This window comes from Miniopterus natalensis, chromosome 17 (assembly GCF_054644295.1).
Source record: "Miniopterus natalensis isolate mMinNat1 chromosome 17, mMinNat1.hap1, whole genome shotgun sequence".
In the NCBI taxonomy this organism is placed as follows: domain Eukaryota; kingdom Metazoa; phylum Chordata; class Mammalia; order Chiroptera; family Miniopteridae; genus Miniopterus; species Miniopterus natalensis.
Window position 1 is genome coordinate 26,108,794 of NC_142097.1, and position 16,559 is coordinate 26,125,352.

At 50.9% G+C, this 16,559-nt stretch overlaps 2 protein-coding genes across 2 annotated transcripts; one reads left to right on the top strand and one right to left on the bottom strand.

Moving 5' to 3' along the window:
- Positions 1–1,547: 1,547 nt before the first annotated feature.
- On the top strand, positions 1,548–6,808 carry PNPO (pyridoxamine 5'-phosphate oxidase). The gene is made up of 7 exons (XM_016202237.2): positions 1,548–1,803; positions 2,788–2,912; positions 4,091–4,190; positions 5,018–5,071; positions 5,274–5,402; positions 5,733–5,803; positions 6,025–6,808. The coding sequence occupies exons 1-7, from the start codon at positions 1,669–1,671 to the stop codon at positions 6,191–6,193; spliced, it is 783 nt and encodes a 260-aa protein (XP_016057723.2). The 5' UTR covers positions 1,548–1,668; the 3' UTR covers positions 6,194–6,808.
- A 4,704-nt stretch (positions 6,809–11,512) lies between these two features.
- PRR15L (proline rich 15 like) lies at positions 11,513–15,808 on the bottom strand. Its single transcript, XM_016202238.2, has 2 exons — positions 15,741–15,808; positions 11,513–11,852 (listed from the first exon to the last, which is right to left on the bottom strand). Exon 2 carries the CDS (start codon positions 11,822–11,824, stop codon positions 11,522–11,524), a length of 303 nt encoding a protein of 100 aa, XP_016057724.1. The 5' UTR covers positions 11,825–11,852; positions 15,741–15,808; the 3' UTR covers positions 11,513–11,521.
- Between the last annotated feature and the right edge of the window lie 751 nt (positions 15,809–16,559).

A 16,559-nucleotide genomic window follows, 5' to 3' on the forward strand; every position in this document is an offset into this window, starting at 1 on the left:
CAAGGAGTGCTAAGAATGTGGACCCATGAACAAAACCGACCGAGTTAAAGGGCACTAATTACTGCTTATACAGATTTAAGTGCAGGTACTTGGGAGGAGGGGAGGACAGCAATGTTCATATGCGGAAACACAACTTCAATAAGAAAGAAAGTCCAGTCAACTCTCTCTCTAGCATGTTGATGGAGGAAAACAATGCAGCAAAAAATTCCAACTAGTGGAGAACTCACATATCAACATTATTAAGCCTTGTGACATGTATTATTTCTTTGCAGCAAATTTGTGTTCCAGATTCTATTTGGCTCAAGCTATGTGCACATGATAAAGGCTGATAGGTATCTCACGTAGGGCTTTATGAAGCTTAGCTGTAATGCAGACACCTGGGCAGGACAGGAGGTTCCCTTACCTGACACAGTCCTGGGTGCCTGCCTAGATGGTTCTTGCAGCTCCCCTTCCTCATGATGGTGGAAACCAGGACTACAGAGACGCCTTGACCCATGGCTGCCCCAGCCAGGTCAAAGCTGGAATAGGCACTGGCAGGTTTCCCATTTCTCAGTCTTGCATCAACATCCTGAAAATGACTTTGCACAGCCACCTGTACCCTCAGCTATGGCTGGCATTGACTTAGGTATCAAACTCCAACTATCTAGGAAGGGCAAAATGTGGAAAAGGGGAAGCTCAGCAAAGATGGGGGAGGCCCAGGAGAGGTGGGGCAGTGGAAACCTTTCCATCTACCTGGCTAGTCTGCTGCACCATGAAAGGGAAAGCCATGAGGGAAGGAAGCAGCATGCTCTGGCCTGTGGTGAAAGAAATGAGGCTGGAGAGAGGGAGTTCCGGGCTGGAAGAGGAAGCTGGCTCTGGTCTGGGATAGCTTGATCCTAAATCTTCCTCTTCCCCTTTCCCATTCAGTTGTCTTCCTTCTCACCCCACAGTCTCTTCCTGACCCCACTGCACCTTCCCAGGCTCAGAGCACCCCCCCCATATATATATATATATATATATATATATATATATATATACACACACACACACTACACAGCACCTATTTGGAGTGATCGCAAGTCACTTCAGCCTCTCCCACTCTCGAGCCTCAATTTCTTCCCCAAACCAGATGCCCCCTTTTTCTGTGTCTCCCCATCACCTTGCCTCAGGGTCTGGCCCCTAATTCCATTTTCCATTTGTCCTTTCCCAGAACAACAGCCTCCCCCCTAGGGGGTACTTCCCGTACTAGGCTCGCCTTCAGGCACCTACTAGGAACCAGCCAGTTAATACTGCCCACTCCCCTCAAACCCCCGGCGGCTCATCCCCAACCCCCGGCCTGCGCCGCAGCAGTCCCTATATCTTTAACAAACCTCCACGTGCATGTTAACGGTGGTGACAGAATTTCCTTGTCTCCCTGCTCCCGCCCCCGGAGGCGCCGCCCATTGGCCGCTGGGTTCCTCTGTTCTCGTTCTAATTGGCCTCGCTTCGGAAAACTCCGACCAATGGCCTCCCAGCGCCTGTCTCCCTCCTCCGACCCTGGGCTCCCATTGGCTCCGAGGGATTAAGGGGTCTGGGTTTGGCGACTGACAAATTCTTCCTTCCCGGGAATAGACTCTGGACCGAGAAACTGGTTCCGAACGTAACGGAACCTGGCGCCGGGCGACGCTGGGTCACGTGGCCGACGGCCCCATGACGTGTGGGCTGCGGGGCGTCACAGTGACATTTGGGCGACCGGCCGAGTGGCCCCACTACCTTCGTCACCTGTGCAGCCGTACAGTCATGGACCTGGGACCGATGCGCATGAGTTACCGCGGGGACCGAGAGGTGCCGTCGCCGGACAGGGTCTCCGCAGGGGCGGAGAATAGAGGGTTGCAAGTCATCTGAGGAGGGGAGGGGGAGGGGAAGGAGCCCCACGGGGTTTCTGACCCCGTAGGACCTGGGGGCTTGGGGTCATCCCAGTGAGAAAATTGGGTTCAAAGACAACCAGCGGGGGAGAGGTCCTGGGTAAACTAGACGAAGATGGGTTCGGAAGGCAGGTGGTGGTGGGTAAGGGCACGGTCTCGAGCCTGCCAGGGCTGGAATCCTGCCGTTCACGGGGTGCATCACCTTAAGGTAGGCAGCTTACTTAACCTCTCTGGGCCTCAGTTTCCTCACCTGTGCAGTGACAGTACCTACCTCAGGAATGTGGTGCACCCAGATGTTTGTAAAGTACTCAGAGCAGGGACAGTCAGCGTATAAATGTTTGATAAGTAAAACATGGGGGAGGGGGCTAACTCACTGGAGGAGGAGGGGGAACCCTCCTAGCTCCTTCCTGCCTTCATTTCCTTCGCTTACCACTTGGAGTTAGTTTTCTTTCCCCCGCTCTTGAGAGGAACCAAGAGAACTGTTTTGGAATTGGGGCCCAAAGCCTCTGGTTGCATGTGAGCATTTCTAGAAATTCTTGTTAAACATGCGGTTTTCCATTAAACCTTAGACCTAGTGAATGAGAATGTACAAGGGCGGAGACCAGAATCTGTCCTTTTTTTAAGGCTTTTCAAGTGATATGTTTGACACCCATGACATGAAACCCCGATTCATCATCCGTCACTGGTTGCGGGACCCAGCAAGTCAGTCTACTTTCTTATGCCTGTGTCCTCACCTGTCATGTGTGGCTAACAGAACCTACTTCCTATATACTGATTTTTGTTATGAGGACTAAGTGATTTAATATTTAAATATTTAAATATTTAATATTTAAAAAGAATAGTTCTTTGTACACATTAAGCAATATATGTGTTTATTAAATGAAATAAAACTCTCCCTTCCCAGGCATTTGAGGAGGATCAGTTGACCTCTCTGGACCCCATAAAGCAGTTTACTGCTTGGTTCGAAGACGCTGTTCAGTGTTCTAAGATACGGGAAGTCAACGCCATGTGTCTGGCTACCTGTACCAGGTGGGCATAGCCTTGGGCCCTTCTGTGGGTAGGTACAGATGAAGTAGGATACTTAAGAAGCTCTCAATTTGATGGATGACAACTTTATGGTTCTAGCTCTTTTATTAACATGCTGTGTGGCCTCAGGCAAGTTACTTGTCCTCTCTGGGCCTGTAAACCAAAGATCACACTTCACTCAATTATATTTCAGTTGTGAAATGCAGTGCCTCATTCATCTCTGCCCTTGATGCGCCCCCCCCCCCATACACCCTTGCCTCCCTTATTTCCCCACCTACCTTATTCCTAGGTGCTCTTTAAGAGCTGTATCTCCTGGGACCTCTTCATGAAGCTCTTTCCCTCTTTCTCTCTCAAAATGTATACAATGCTTGGCTGTATCATTCACTTGATAATTAGTCATTGAGGCATCTCTCATATTAGCCTCTTATCCAACTCTTCTTGTCTCCCCTCACTAAAATGTAAGGCCTTGAAAGCAGGGCTCTTGTGCTGTGCCCTGGGTATCCCCCAGAGCCCTGAGCAGAGGATCTGATATAACTACAGCTTCTGTGGTCCCTAAGCACTGGCTGATTGCATTATTGTTTGTTGCTGCCTTAAGAAGAGCCTCGTTACTTTGCTACGGCTGCCATAACAAAGTACCACAGACTGGGTGGCTTAAACAAGCAAAATGTATTTTCTCACAGTTCTGGAAACTACAAGATTAAGGTGCTGTCAGAGTTGGTTAGTAAGGTCTGCCTTCATGGCTTGCAGATGACTGCCTTTTTGCTATGTCCTCACATGGCCTTTCTTTTGTGCACATAGAGAGAGGAAGTGAGAGATCTTTGGTGTTTCTTCCTCTTATAAGGACACCAGTCCTTTTGGATTGGAGTGCCACCCTTAGGACCTTATTTAACCTTACTTACTTCCCTAAAGGCCCAATCTCCAAATACTCACATTGGGGCTAGACAATCAACATAGAATTTTAGGGGGACTCAGTTCAGTTCCTAACAGAGCACTGGGCATCAGTGTCATATTGTACCTTCAGGACAAATCCCCAGGGGCAAGTGGGAATGGGTGGCCTGAGTCCCCAGACAGTGCAGAATAAGGGGACACAGCTGTAGGGATGCTCAGACATCCTATGGGGAGGGGCAGCAGCGAGGACATTGAAATGGGCTCTGACCGCCGCACTCTGCTCTTTGTCCCAGAGATGGGAAGCCCTCTGCGCGCATGGTGCTGCTGAAGGGCTTTGGCAAGGATGGCTTCCGCTTCTTCACTAACTTCGAGAGCCGAAAGGGAAAAGACCTGGTGAGGGTTCACAGTAAATCCTCCGGGCTGCAGAGTCCAGCCCTTGCCTCATCGGTCACTTTCTCTTACCCCCCCACCCCAACCCACTGCGACCTGTGCCCAAGCGCCACCCTGCCTATGGGCCGTTGCACTCGCCATTCTCCTTGCAGTGCCTGCAGGGGTGCTCCCTCCGGCCACCCCCACCTCTTCATCTGTTTACCTAAGTAACTCCTATCCCTTCAGTCTCAGCCCCAGTGTTACCTCCTCAAAAAAGCCTCCTCAACTCCTACAGAGTCAGCCACTCATGTTGTTTGCTGTCGTAACTAGCATTCAGTTTCTAACTGCATTTATATGATTATGTGATTAATGCTTGTGTCCTCTGTGAAATAGTAAGCTTTGTAGGGGCAGAGGCTGCATCTGTTGTATCTCTGTTATACTCCCAGGAACTCTTCTGGTGTAGAGTACAGAGCTGGCACTTCATATGCATAAAATTCATAAATCCAAATGAGTCACCCTCCCTAAGTCCATGCCAGCCAAACATACATTTCTGAGAACTTGCAAATCTGTGGCTTTGAGAAATGGCAAGCGACACTTTGGAGTCTAACTGGCTTAGGTTTCCAGTGCAGCTCTGCCACTTGCTGTGTAAACTTGGGCACATTACTTAACCTCTCTGAGCCTGTCTCCACAACTGTAAAAGTAGGCCTACCTTTGAGGGTTTAAATGAGATATTACACTAAATACTTCTCCTGTGGGCCTGCACACTGCAGACTTCCTGCCTTCCCCCTGAATGTCGGAGGTGTCCTCCCCACTGTCCTGATGGCTATTTATGGATTCTCTTTCATTTCCAGGACTCTAATCCCTTTGCTTCCCTTGTCTTCTACTGGGAGCCCCTGAACCGTCAAGTGAGTGAGCATTCCCAGGACAGCCTGTGATGGGTTATGTTGGGTGGGGACTGAGTTTATATAAGAGCCCAGTGGAGGTCCCCAGGCTGGGCAAACCTGCCTCTCAAATAGCTCTCAAGAGAAGACAGAGAGGAATGGGCCTGTGCTGGTGGGGAGGGTGAGCAGCATTGAATGCCATGTAGCCAAGGGTATCCCTGAGCAGGTGCGTGTGGAGGGCACTGTGAAGAAGCTGTCAGAGGAGGAGTCTACATGCTACTTCCACTCCCGCCCCAAGAGCAGCCAAATTGGGGCTGTGGTCAGTCGCCAGAGTTCCGTGATTCCTGATCGGGAGGTGAGTGGGGCTTCCTTTTTGTCCCCAGGTGGCGAGGGCCTGGGCTCATCCCCAGAGGCTGTCTCCCAGGGATGCCAGGGCCCTCTCTCTCCAGCAAAGTGAAAAGGATGGTCTCCCGGGGGGAATGGATATGGGAGTGGGGAAACGGGCCAATGGGCCTCCGGTATCTGTCTGACTCTCCCTTTGGACTGTGTTCCTGGAGAACAGAGGCCAGCCTGCCTTGCTCACCTGTGTCCCCAGCACCTGGCACAGAGCACATGCTCAGTAAGTGATTATTAAATGAATCATTGACCGGATCTGGCCCTTCCTCCATGTCCTTCCCCTGAACAGTACCTGAGAAAGAAAAATGAGGAATTGAAGAAGCTCTACAAGGAACAAGAGGTGCCAAAGCCAAATTACTGGTAAGTGATACCTGGTAGTCATGTGGAAAGGGACACCAGGACCCTTGTGTTTACTTGAAGCTACCCTGCCTATGGAATTACATATTTACTCCTCCTTGTCAACCCTCATCAGATATATCTAGGAACTTCATTCAGGGGCCCCTGGAATGGCAGGGGCTGGGGTTGGGGTGACATGGTTGGAAAAATGCACAGAGCCCTGAAACCTCTGCTTCTCTTTGTAGGGGTGGCTACATCCTATATCCACAGGTGATAGAATTCTGGCAAGGCCAAACCAACCGCCTGCACGACCGGATCGTCTTTCGGCGGAGCCTCCAGACAGGAGACTCCCCTTTGGGGCCCATGACCCACAGAGGGGAGGAAGACTGGCTCTATGAGAGACTTGCTCCCTAACTCCCCGGCTGCAGTGCCCACTGGAGCTAGGACCAGGTGCTGAGAGAGAGTGTGGGATTGGGAGCCAGGCCCTTATAAACTCAACCCATTTCCCTCCCCACTCCTTATATTTAGGAGTCTTCAGAATTCATCCTTCAAGTACTCTCTACTTAGTTGGCTCTCAGTAAGCTGTCTAGTGGAGTGTAATGGTGGCAGAGAGAATCATGGATGGAAAGTAATCTCATAATTATTTTCTTGATTTTGACAATTTATTGGAATAGCTCCCTCTAGGGGTAGCAGCTGACGGACGTGATTCCCTTTTCTGGTGACACAGGGTGGGTTCCCAGCAGCCCTTTTTACTACTGGTGACAGTCATACTGGCCAAAGCTGATTGGTTCCCGCATAAGCACCTGAGCCAATCTAGCCAATTGGTTTTTCTTGTCAACTATTTGAAATTTGAACCAGAGAGACCTAGAGCTCGCTGCATCTTTGTAGCCTAAGTCATTAATGGCAACCAAGAAGCAGTAGCCTCCAGCTGCTACTCTTGCAATTCCATGAGCTGCCCTGAATCCCTCCTGTGCAGTTCCTCCTGCCTCAAACACCCACGGTCTCTAAAATAAAAATTTTTGACATAAACTAGCAGAGTCCATTTATGTTGATTGCAAATAAAATAACCTTAACTAACTCATTTATTAGTAGATATTTTTCTAGCACTTACTCTACTAATAGCTGCCTTCCATTATCTGAGGCACAGCAGTGTAGAAAAATATTAAATTTATTCTCTGTACCTCCAAAGGACTCATAGGTAGCTACTACACAGAAATAGATTCCATCTCAATATGGGGAGAGATTTCAAGAGGGAGGGGGTAGTGAGTGTTCTCTTACTGGAAGTATTCAATCCCAGTCAGGAATTTTGTAGAAAGGATTCATGTGCTGGTACCTATGGGCCAGGAAGATTTTAATTAAGCTTTACCTTCTGTGTTTGTTTATAAACAGTATTTATTCATTTATTTTACTTTCCAGGTATAAAATTAAATTATTATAGAGATTATGCCTTTCTGACTACTCACACAACCCTTTCTCCTCACTGCTACTGATGATGACTCCTACATCCAGGTTTTCATCCACACCGGGATTACCTGGGGGAAGCTTTAAAAATCCTGATGATGCCTGGATCCTCCCCTTAGAGATGATTTAACCAGTTTCGAGTGTGGCCTGGGCATTGGGAAATTTAAAGGCTCCCTAGAGAACTCTGTGCAGCCCAGATTGCAACTCCCTGGTCTAGATCCTTGTGCGGTCCTCCGGACAGCAGGCAGCCTGGGCATCACTTGGGAGCCCACTCCAGAGCCACCGAATCCATTTAACAGGAACACCCTCATTCCCCACCCCCACCCCCACCCCACATGACTGGATGCAGTGGCCTCAGCCTCTAAACCTACTGCCTCATGATTGGATTCCTCAGTAACCCCCGGCTGAGGCCTGTGTTGAACTGTATTTGCTTTCCTTGAGCCCAAGTCTGGTGACCAGGGACAGCCTGGATGAGTGGCCTACAGACTGTGGAGAGGAGCCAGGCTGGGTAAATGTTTGCTGTGACTAAGTCAGGATAAGACAACTGACTGTCATTTGTGCACATTGGCACTGAACTTGCCACTCTGTAAACTGCTTCATTCCACTGTATGGACATGTGCCTCAGTGTCTCTATTATTGACCGGCTCCCCCAAGGGCCTCCCTCTTGGTGTTGATCCCCCCTTAAGCCTGAGCGTAGGAAGGCAGGGCACTAACCTTTCGGAAACCTACAGGAGAGTGTGCTGGGGTGCCCTTCCCTACCTTGTCCTGTTTGTGTTCCTGGGAGCTGCGTGTCCCCCCAGCTTTGAGCCTGGTCTCAGCAGTTCCTGTTCTGTGTCCAACAATCACTTTGCCAGATCTGTAATAAAAATCATCAGATGTGCATGGTGTTAATGTTCAGTCTGTCCTAGTCTTGCCCCCCACCCCAGGAAGGACGGGAGTTGGGGGATTTAAGCAACTCTCCCCGCACCTTGATTCTCCTCTCTTGGGAGGTGGGGCGTCCAGCAGAGGGAGCCCGCTGCCCAAGGTTGGCCCCTTCTGGGCTGCAGCAGTCAGTTCTAGCCTGTCCCTCCTGCCTCCCCCTCCCCCCTCTTGGGTTGAGTCCCAGTGAAACTGTGGTCGATAACCCGTAGCCTCTCCCGGCTCCTGCACATATTTGCACTTTCAGTTCCTCCTTCTCTGGCAGGGTAAAAATCTGCCTGGGCTCTGACTCCTGGGCAGCCAGATATCCCTTTGGCCTTTGGTAACCACTTCACCTCCTCACCCCCATCCACTAATACCCAGCTTAGGGGTATATATGGAGTTTCCCTGGAAGATTCCTGCAGTCATCACTTTGGGGCCATGGAGTATGGCCTCATGCACGGGGCAGAGGGGTCTGCAGACCCTCTCACCTTAAGTAATGATGGCAATGTGGTGCCAGCATTAGGTCAGCGTTAGGCCACAGGTAGGGCCCATAGCCCAGGGCCCAGCTCTTACCACCACCCTCGCCTCAGGGAAGCTCAGGATGGGCTGGAGTGGGAGGTCCCTACAATCTGGGGGTCTCAGGGTACACTCAGTCTCAAAGTTGATTGGCTTTCCCCCATTGGTCCCAGAGTCTGCTGCACCCTCATATTGTGCTCACCTCCCAGGATCCCAAGGTCCAGGCCTTGCCCTCTTTCACCCCACCTCTCCTTCAGTAGAAGGCAACCATGTTCCTTTCTTTGTCCTGAGCCTCAGTTTCCCATGCCCTAAGCAGATGAAAATCAACAGTGGAAAAGGCTGTGTGGTTCAGTGGTCACATGCATAAGTCGGCTCTGGCTTCAGTTCCAGCTCTTCCACTGCAAGGGCATAACCTCAGGTGTGTGACTTTAACCTCTCTAAGCCTCAGCTAACTCACCTGGAAAATGGGGATAATTAATAATAGCGCCTGTCTCTCAATGAGGGATAAGATGATTAAATGAGGAACCTCGGGGAGCACTTGCCATAGGGCCTGACCCATTTTAATTCTCACCCAAGGCCATATATATATATTTAAATCCTCACCCAAGGATATGTTTTTATTGATTTTTAAAGAGTAAGGAAGGGAGAGAGAGAAATATCGATGTGAGAAACATCAATCGGTTGCCTTCTATACGTGTCCCAACTGGGAATCGAACCTGCAACCTGGTATGTGCTCTGACCAGGAATCAAACCCACAACCTTTTTGATTTATAGGATGACACTCCAACCAACTAAATCACCTGGCCAGGATGGACCTGGCCCATTTTAAACCCTCTGTAAATGTCAGGTATTAACAATGGGCAGGGCAGGAGCATGGGGAAAAGTCTGTTCCTCCATGGGAGGCTTTACAGACTGAGTAACTGGGGGGACCCTAGAAAGTTCCATGTGATGAGGAGGGGTAAGGAAGGGCCCTCCTTCCCTCACCCTGGCTCCTGGTCTCCCTCACTCATCCTCAGAGCTCTTCATGCCCTGGGTGAGGCCACCTAACAAAGGCCCCCTTGTATGGTCTGTTTGTTTTGGTAATAAATTTCCTGAGCAACACTCCTTGGGGTGGGATGTCCCAGCACTCTGTAAGGAGCTGACCTGGAAGTTGCTGGACCGCATTGTTTAGTTGCCACCTTGGTCTCTCTCTCCATGTTTCCACCACGAGCTCCAAAGATTTGGCCAATTTTTTCCAGTTCCCAGCTCTTGGGCTTGAGAAAGATCTGGACCTAACAGCATAAGGAGCACTCTCTCCTCTTCCTCAAATGGAAGCTGTGGGCTCTGGTGGAGTTCCTTAATAAAGGAAAAGGGGTAGGAAACCAGTGTTAACTGAATGCCTACTACAGCACTATTTATGGGCCATTTAATATTCACCATTCCCTGTGAAATAAGTATCATTACAGCCCCTTTAATAGAAGACAAAACAGGCTCAGAGGAGGGTATTTATTTATTTATTTTATTGATTGATTTTTAGAGAGAGAGAAAGGAGCATCGATTTGTTGTTCCACTTATTTATACATTCATTACTTGATTCTTGTATGTGCCTGATTGGAGATCGAACCCAAAACCTTGGCGTATCAGGACGATGTTCTAACCAACTGAGCTACCTGGCCAGGGCTCAAAGGAAGTGTTTTGTTTTATTTTGTTTGTTTTTTAATGTTCCCCAAATCACCCAACTACTAAGGGGTGGAACCAGAATTTGAATCTTGACCCCAAACCACTGGGACTTTTGGGTCAGTCACCAAAGGTCTGCTCCATTCTCTTGGAGCCCCTGATGGCCTCTCTGTTGACCAGAGGAACTGACCACTGAGGTGTCACCAGCTCCTTCTTTCGTTCTCTCTATTCCCCTGATGCTAAGGGTGGCTTGATGGTGAAATTAGTGTCCCAGTTAGTACATTCTGCCACGTGGGGACCCTATCTGAAGTTCGAAAGGAACGATTTGAGCACCAAGTTTCACTTTACTTACATGAAGGGAGACAGAGACATGAGAAACAGTCCTCTCAATAAACGGAAGGCAAGCATATACATAGGTTCTCTGCTTCTGCAGCATTGTTTATTTTAAAGAGAGAAACCTACAATTACTTTTTTAAACAAAATTCAAGGCTCCAGGACTCATCTCTGGGGCTAATCCATCTTAAATACGGGTAGGGAAGGAGAGAAGAGAACTGGCTGCTTTTAGCTCCTACCAGAGCTTCCCCACCCTCTCCTCTAATTTGGACCCATGGGGTCCCTAATGTGACCTTTTGCAGCACCCCCAGGGCATGCCAGGGTCCTCCCCCTGCACATCTGGGGGCAAAGTTCCAGGAAGTTTCCCACTTGTGTTAAGAGGTGACCTCAAGTTCAGCCCACCTCTGGCTCTTGGAAACACCCCCATCACATGGCTTCTGGAAAATGCCAGAATTGGTCTGGGGAACAGTCATGGGCAGAGAAAGCAGAGGGAGCAGCAAGTCAAACTCACTCTGGACCCTGCATCCTGGGAGGAAGTGAAGTCAGTCGGGCTCCCTCCCTCTATTCCTGTCCACCTCCCTGCGCGCCCTGACATGGCTTCAGGGAGGGCTGTCCTTCCTGGGTGGCACTTTTCATCCTTGAACTGAAATGCCTTCACATGTGGTGGGGGACAGTGGGAGGACCCTGGGATGTCCCCGGCTTTCCAGAAAGCTGGGGCACATAAATACAAACCTAAAACCAGACCTTTCCTGCCAGCAGGCATCAACTGTCCCCAAGGCTTCAGCTGTGGCCAAAGAGGCCAGCGTGGTAAACTCCTAGCTCAGATCCAGCTGACAGCAGGGAGCGGGGAGGTGCTGGCATCCTCCGTGGCCCCCTTCACTGTCCTTTGCCCTCCTTGTCATCAAAGAGGTTGGGGTTCTCCGCCAGTGTGGCTCGAACTTTTTTCTTCTCCTTGAAACGACCGGAATTGGAGACCTTGACGTGCTTGCCCTTCGTGCTCTTGTCCACAATCTTCTCCAGGCGGGCGTTAAAGTCACTGTTGGGGTCCCCACCCTCAGGCCGCGGGGGCTCCGCACTGCCCTCTGTCTGGGCATAGGTGTCAGGAATCTCATACAGCACCTTGGGGGTGGATTTCTTTTTCCGGAGGAAGGTCAGCTTCCACCAGCCAACTTCGGTCATGGCTCTCCCCGAGTTGAGGGTGGGCTTTCTGCAGGAGCGGGGGAGAAAGGGGTCAGTGGGAGAAGGGACACAGTGCCTTGGAGCAGCCCTCTCTAGACTCCTAGCCACGGGCTACTTTATTTATTTATTTATTTATTTATTTATTTATTTATTTATTTATTTATTTATTTATTATTATTTTTAATTCTCAGCCGAGGACAGGCTTAGAGAGGGAGAGAGGGAGAGAGAGAGAGAGAGGGACATGCATTGGTCGCCTTCTAGACATGCCCCAACTGGGGATCAAACCACAACCCAGTTATGTGCCCTGACTGGGAAACAAACAGCAACCTTTCGGTGCACAGGAGGATGTCAACCAACTGAGCCCCTCTGGCCGGGCACCATGGGCTATTTCAATAGCCGAGGCCTAAAAGAATTAAAGGTGGGGCCCAGTGAACCTAGGATTCAGGTAAGTGATGCAATGTGTTTCAAGAGTATGAGAAGAGAGGGTCTGGGAAAGGGGTGGCCAAATGCACATTGAAGGGAAAGCCATCTGAGCCAAGTGCAGGTGACAGTGGGGAAGACCACACACCATTGCCTTGCAGCTTCGAGGTTCCACGTCCCCTGGGGCTGCAGGGAGGTGAACAGCTTGCCCAAGTCACACAGCATCCAGGCCTTTGACACCCTTTGGGCAGATGGTGAACTGGTATGAGATGGACAGAAATACCCTGTGCATTTTGCTTGGAATTCATTAATTAATAAATTCATTAATTCAAAATTAAATAAGATTGTGATGTTTAGAGTAATTTGTATTTCCCGCTGGTGATTAGCAGAACTAAAGAAGCTGCTGGGCTTTTTCTAAGGGAGAGGAACCTCAGGCTGGGAGTGGGAAGTCCCCAGGACTGTTCCAGCTTCGTGACCTCTGGCAAGTTACTTCTCTGGACCTCCGTGTCCTCAACCATTTCTTCCAGCCCTAGTATTTAGCTCTGACATTGATGCCTGCCTACAGAGGTAGACATGCTTTGCAAAGTACACCTTATGATAATGGTAATAATTATTGAGGGATGGCCCCCTTTCCCCACCCAGCTTCCACAAAGACAGGAGTTTGAAGGGGAGCTAAAAATTTAGAAAGGAGGTTTGGTGGAGCCAAAAGGTATATGTGACATATGGTTATCCCAGGGTGGACTCTCTGTAAGGCTACCCAAAAGAGGTGGCCTGTGGGCTTCTCCACTGACACACGATGTGTCCGGGGTGTGACCTCACCATTTACTAATCTCCACAAAGGTGCTGTCTGAGCTAGTGGAAATTTTGGGAGATAAAGTTGCCTGGACATCACTGACAGGTGGGGCATGTAAGGAGGAAGGAGACAGTAGACCGGAGGAATTAAGATCAATGTCAGAGCAGGCAAATGATGAACAACCGAAGCACCTCTGTTTCTGGACAGGCTGGGAGTCTGGTCCCAGGACTCCTGAGTGTGGCTGTGAAAGGTCCTGGGGAGGAGGGGCCGGAGCCACAACACACCAGGAAGTTAGATGGTCAGCGGGCCCAAGCACAGGCACATACATCACCTCTTTTGTTTTAAATCCGCACCCAAGGGTATTTTTTTCATTGCTTTTCACAGAGAATGGAAGGGAGAGAGAGAAACATCGATGTCGCAGACACACATCAATTGGTTGCCTCCTGCAGGCGCCCCACAGGGGCCAGGGATCGAGCCTGCAACTGAGGTATGTGCCCTTGATCAAAATCGAACCCAGGACCCTTCAGTTTGCAGGCCGATGCTCTAACCACTGAGCGAAACTGGCTTAGGCAATATATCACCTGATGGTCTAAACTAACTTTTCTCCAAAGACCAGAAAGAAGTATGACAAACAATTAGTAGTGGTTTTCTTTATGTAGAAGGAAGAGGGGATGCTTTCTCCCCTCCATTTTTCTGATTTTCAGATTTCCCATAATGAGTATGGAGTTTGTTTTTTAGAAGAGGAGCGTATCAAGTTGAGAAAAAATGAAGGCAGGATGCTGGCCTAGGCCTCGAGTGAGTTGAGTGCCTCCATCCATCTGCCCCCTTGCTGTCGTCCCCTGCACCCCATATACCCATCCCCTTGCCCAGAGCACATGCCCAACCGATTCCTTCCATGGCTTTGTCCAGAGAGCAGATCCCCCATTGCCAGCTCTGTCCCTCTAGCTGAGCTCAAGCAACAAGAGCACCTAGGATAGATCTGTGCAGCTCCCCCTTAGAAAATGAGGGAGGGGGTGAGAGTGGCCAGATAAATACTTGCAGGGCACCCTGGAGAGGTGAACTTACCAAGGGGACAGCCCGAGATGTTTGCTTTGGCAGCTTGCCCTACCTGGGCTTAGCACAGCCTTGCACAGAACTTGGTGTTCCAAAATGGGTTTCTGGAAAGAGCTGTGAGGAGGGCAGGGAAGGAGAGACAGGACGCTTGCTCGTTCTGTGGGTGCCCGAGTCGCCACCTGGTCTGGGGCAAGTCCCACGCCCCCCCCCCCATTCAGGGCTGCCAGGGAACTTGGGGAGTGGAAGATCCAGCTCCTGAACCAACAGTAATCCCTAGACTGCCTAGCTCCACTAGAGGAAGTGGCTTCTGCCTGTGCCAGTTACAATACTCTCTTTAACGGGTATTTCAAGTTGGCATCAACAGGGAGGACAGATCACGAGGAACTTGTCAGAAAACCAGAGTCAGGAATGGCCCTTGGACCCTGCCCCGCGGCCTCCACGATGGCACCACGATGCCCTTGTCTCCTGGTTAAACTCTAGTCTCTCTAGAAGACTTTTTGCCAGGCCTTGCCTGCTGTCCCTCCATTTAGACATGAGAGCACAGAAAGGGTGTATTTGCCCCTTTAGGCAAGCCTGACCTATGGAAATCTGAATTTGCAGAAAACTAAAGTAGGTCTATGTTTTGCAGAATAACTCAGCTAGCTATAAGTTTCCTGTAAATAGTGAGTTACCCCAAGATAGTGTAAAATCTGACTTGCTTTAAAAAGAAAAAAGAAAGTGATATCCAAATTTCCCAGGTACCCAAAGTAGCCAAGAACAAGATACCTACAGCCACACACCTCTGCCTAATCACACAGGGTCGGAGGGGGTTGGGGGTGGGGATGTAATTGGGATTTTGAGCAAACTCAGCCTTTGGTGACACATGGCCTGCAGTCTGCTTATGCAGGGCCTGGAGGCCAAACTGAGGGCTGAGCCCTTGCCCTGGGGCCCTGCAATCCAGAGGATGATAGAAATCTGCCCCTCAGGAGAACAGCTACACCTACGCTGTTTGCACAGCTTGGGAACCCAGCCTCATGAGGGCCTCACAGGACAGCCGGCCATCCCTTGCCTATGGCAGCCAGCACCATGGTCTGCATGTGGGCACCCCAGGACAGGCCCCACTGCCCCAGCTGAGTTCTTCAAGCTTCTCTAAGGGCCTTGCCCAGACTAGGTAGAGTCCCTTCTTAGCTGAACCAAGTTAACCATTGACTGGGGCAAGGTGGAGGGGTGGAGGGGATGGAGGGAGCAAGTCAGCTCCTTTGTAGTAAGACAAAACCCAGAGCCCCCAGCCCTCAGCCCTGTGGAGGGCCCCTGTGGGGCTTCTCCACTCTGGATATGACTGGGGTACCCTGGATAGGAACAGGAAGAGGTTCCTACCAGACAGCCAGAAATATCCTCCAGGCTGGGGGGCAGGAGCTGGTCAGCTTCAGTTCAGCGGGAGTTAAAAGAACTGCCCTGGAGTGAAACTTTCCCACCCGGAGTTCTGCTGGGGCCTGGCTTGACTCCAAGAAGCCAGTGGGATGAGTCCTGAATTCTGCCTGCTCACCTAGGGAGAGGTGGGAGCTCGCAGGCCTGGGTTCTCCCTCCCCGCTGGACTTTTCAGTCACCGAGGCAGAAGAGGGTGCCCTGGCTATGTCTTGGTTTCCCCACCAGCCCACCCTCTGTCTGTACCTGTAATCCTGACTGCTGCAGGCTGGAGGTGAGACCTTCCCTAGAGAAGGAGCTGAGTTCAGGCGCTGCCCAGAGGGGAGCCTGGGGGAGCTGGGGGTGCCGCCAGGGTGCAGCGCCAGGCAAAACTCGGGCCAGGTGATCTGGGTAGGAGCAGCTGTGCAGCAGGTGCAAGAGAAACAGGTGCAGGAGTGGGGTACCTGCTCACTGTGCCTCCAGGAGTCAAGGTGAACCTGAAACCCAGCCCCTCCCGGCTAAGTAAACAGAAGCAGAGGCCGGCTTGGGCTGATGAATATTCATTACCCCAGAAATCCAATCCCGGCGCCCCTGCACCCACCCAGAAGCCAGGGTCCTCCAGGGACCTCCTAGCCAGGAGGAGGAAATCCCAAGGGAAGTCTGGGGTAGGGGAAAGAGGGAAGCCTTTTTCCTCAGTTTCCCCACTCTAGGGTGCTTGGTTGCTGGCCAACTGTAGCCAAGGTCCCCCCACCCGTTTCCTGCCCCAAGGAGGTTCAGACCCCTTTTCCTCAGGACGGAGCCTGGACCTTGCCCTGGGCACAACCGGGAAAGGGTTAAGGGCCGCTGCTTCCGTTGGCTGAGAAGGACAGGGTGCACCCAGCTCCTTTGAACTCCAGAGTCGAAACCAGTCCCTGGTTAAACTGGTTGGCAGACCGGTTCCCAGGCTGTCCGCTCCGCCCAAGTTCAGTGCTCCACAGGTGGGTGCTGGGTGGGCGGCTGTGGCTCCAACCTGACCTACAGGGCCCCCTCTTAAGATCTCCCTGGGCTGGGGTAAGAAGGGGGCCCTGACCTCTCCTTGGTCCAGGC

Coding starts and splice junctions, on each gene's coding strand:
- PNPO (XM_016202237.2), top strand. CDS start 1,669: ATGACGTGTGGGCTGCGGGGCGTCACAGTGACATTTGGGCGACCGGCC. Junction 5,072..5,273: donor GGGAGCCCCTGAACCGTCAA/GTGAGTGAGCAT, acceptor ATCCCTGAGCAG/GTGCGTGTGGAGGGCACTGT. Junction 5,403..5,732: donor CCGTGATTCCTGATCGGGAG/GTGAGTGGGGCT, acceptor TCCCCTGAACAG/TACCTGAGAAAGAAAAATGA.
- PRR15L (XM_016202238.2), bottom strand. CDS start 11,824: ATGACCGAAGTTGGCTGGTGGAAGCTGACCTTCCTCCGGAAAAAGAAA.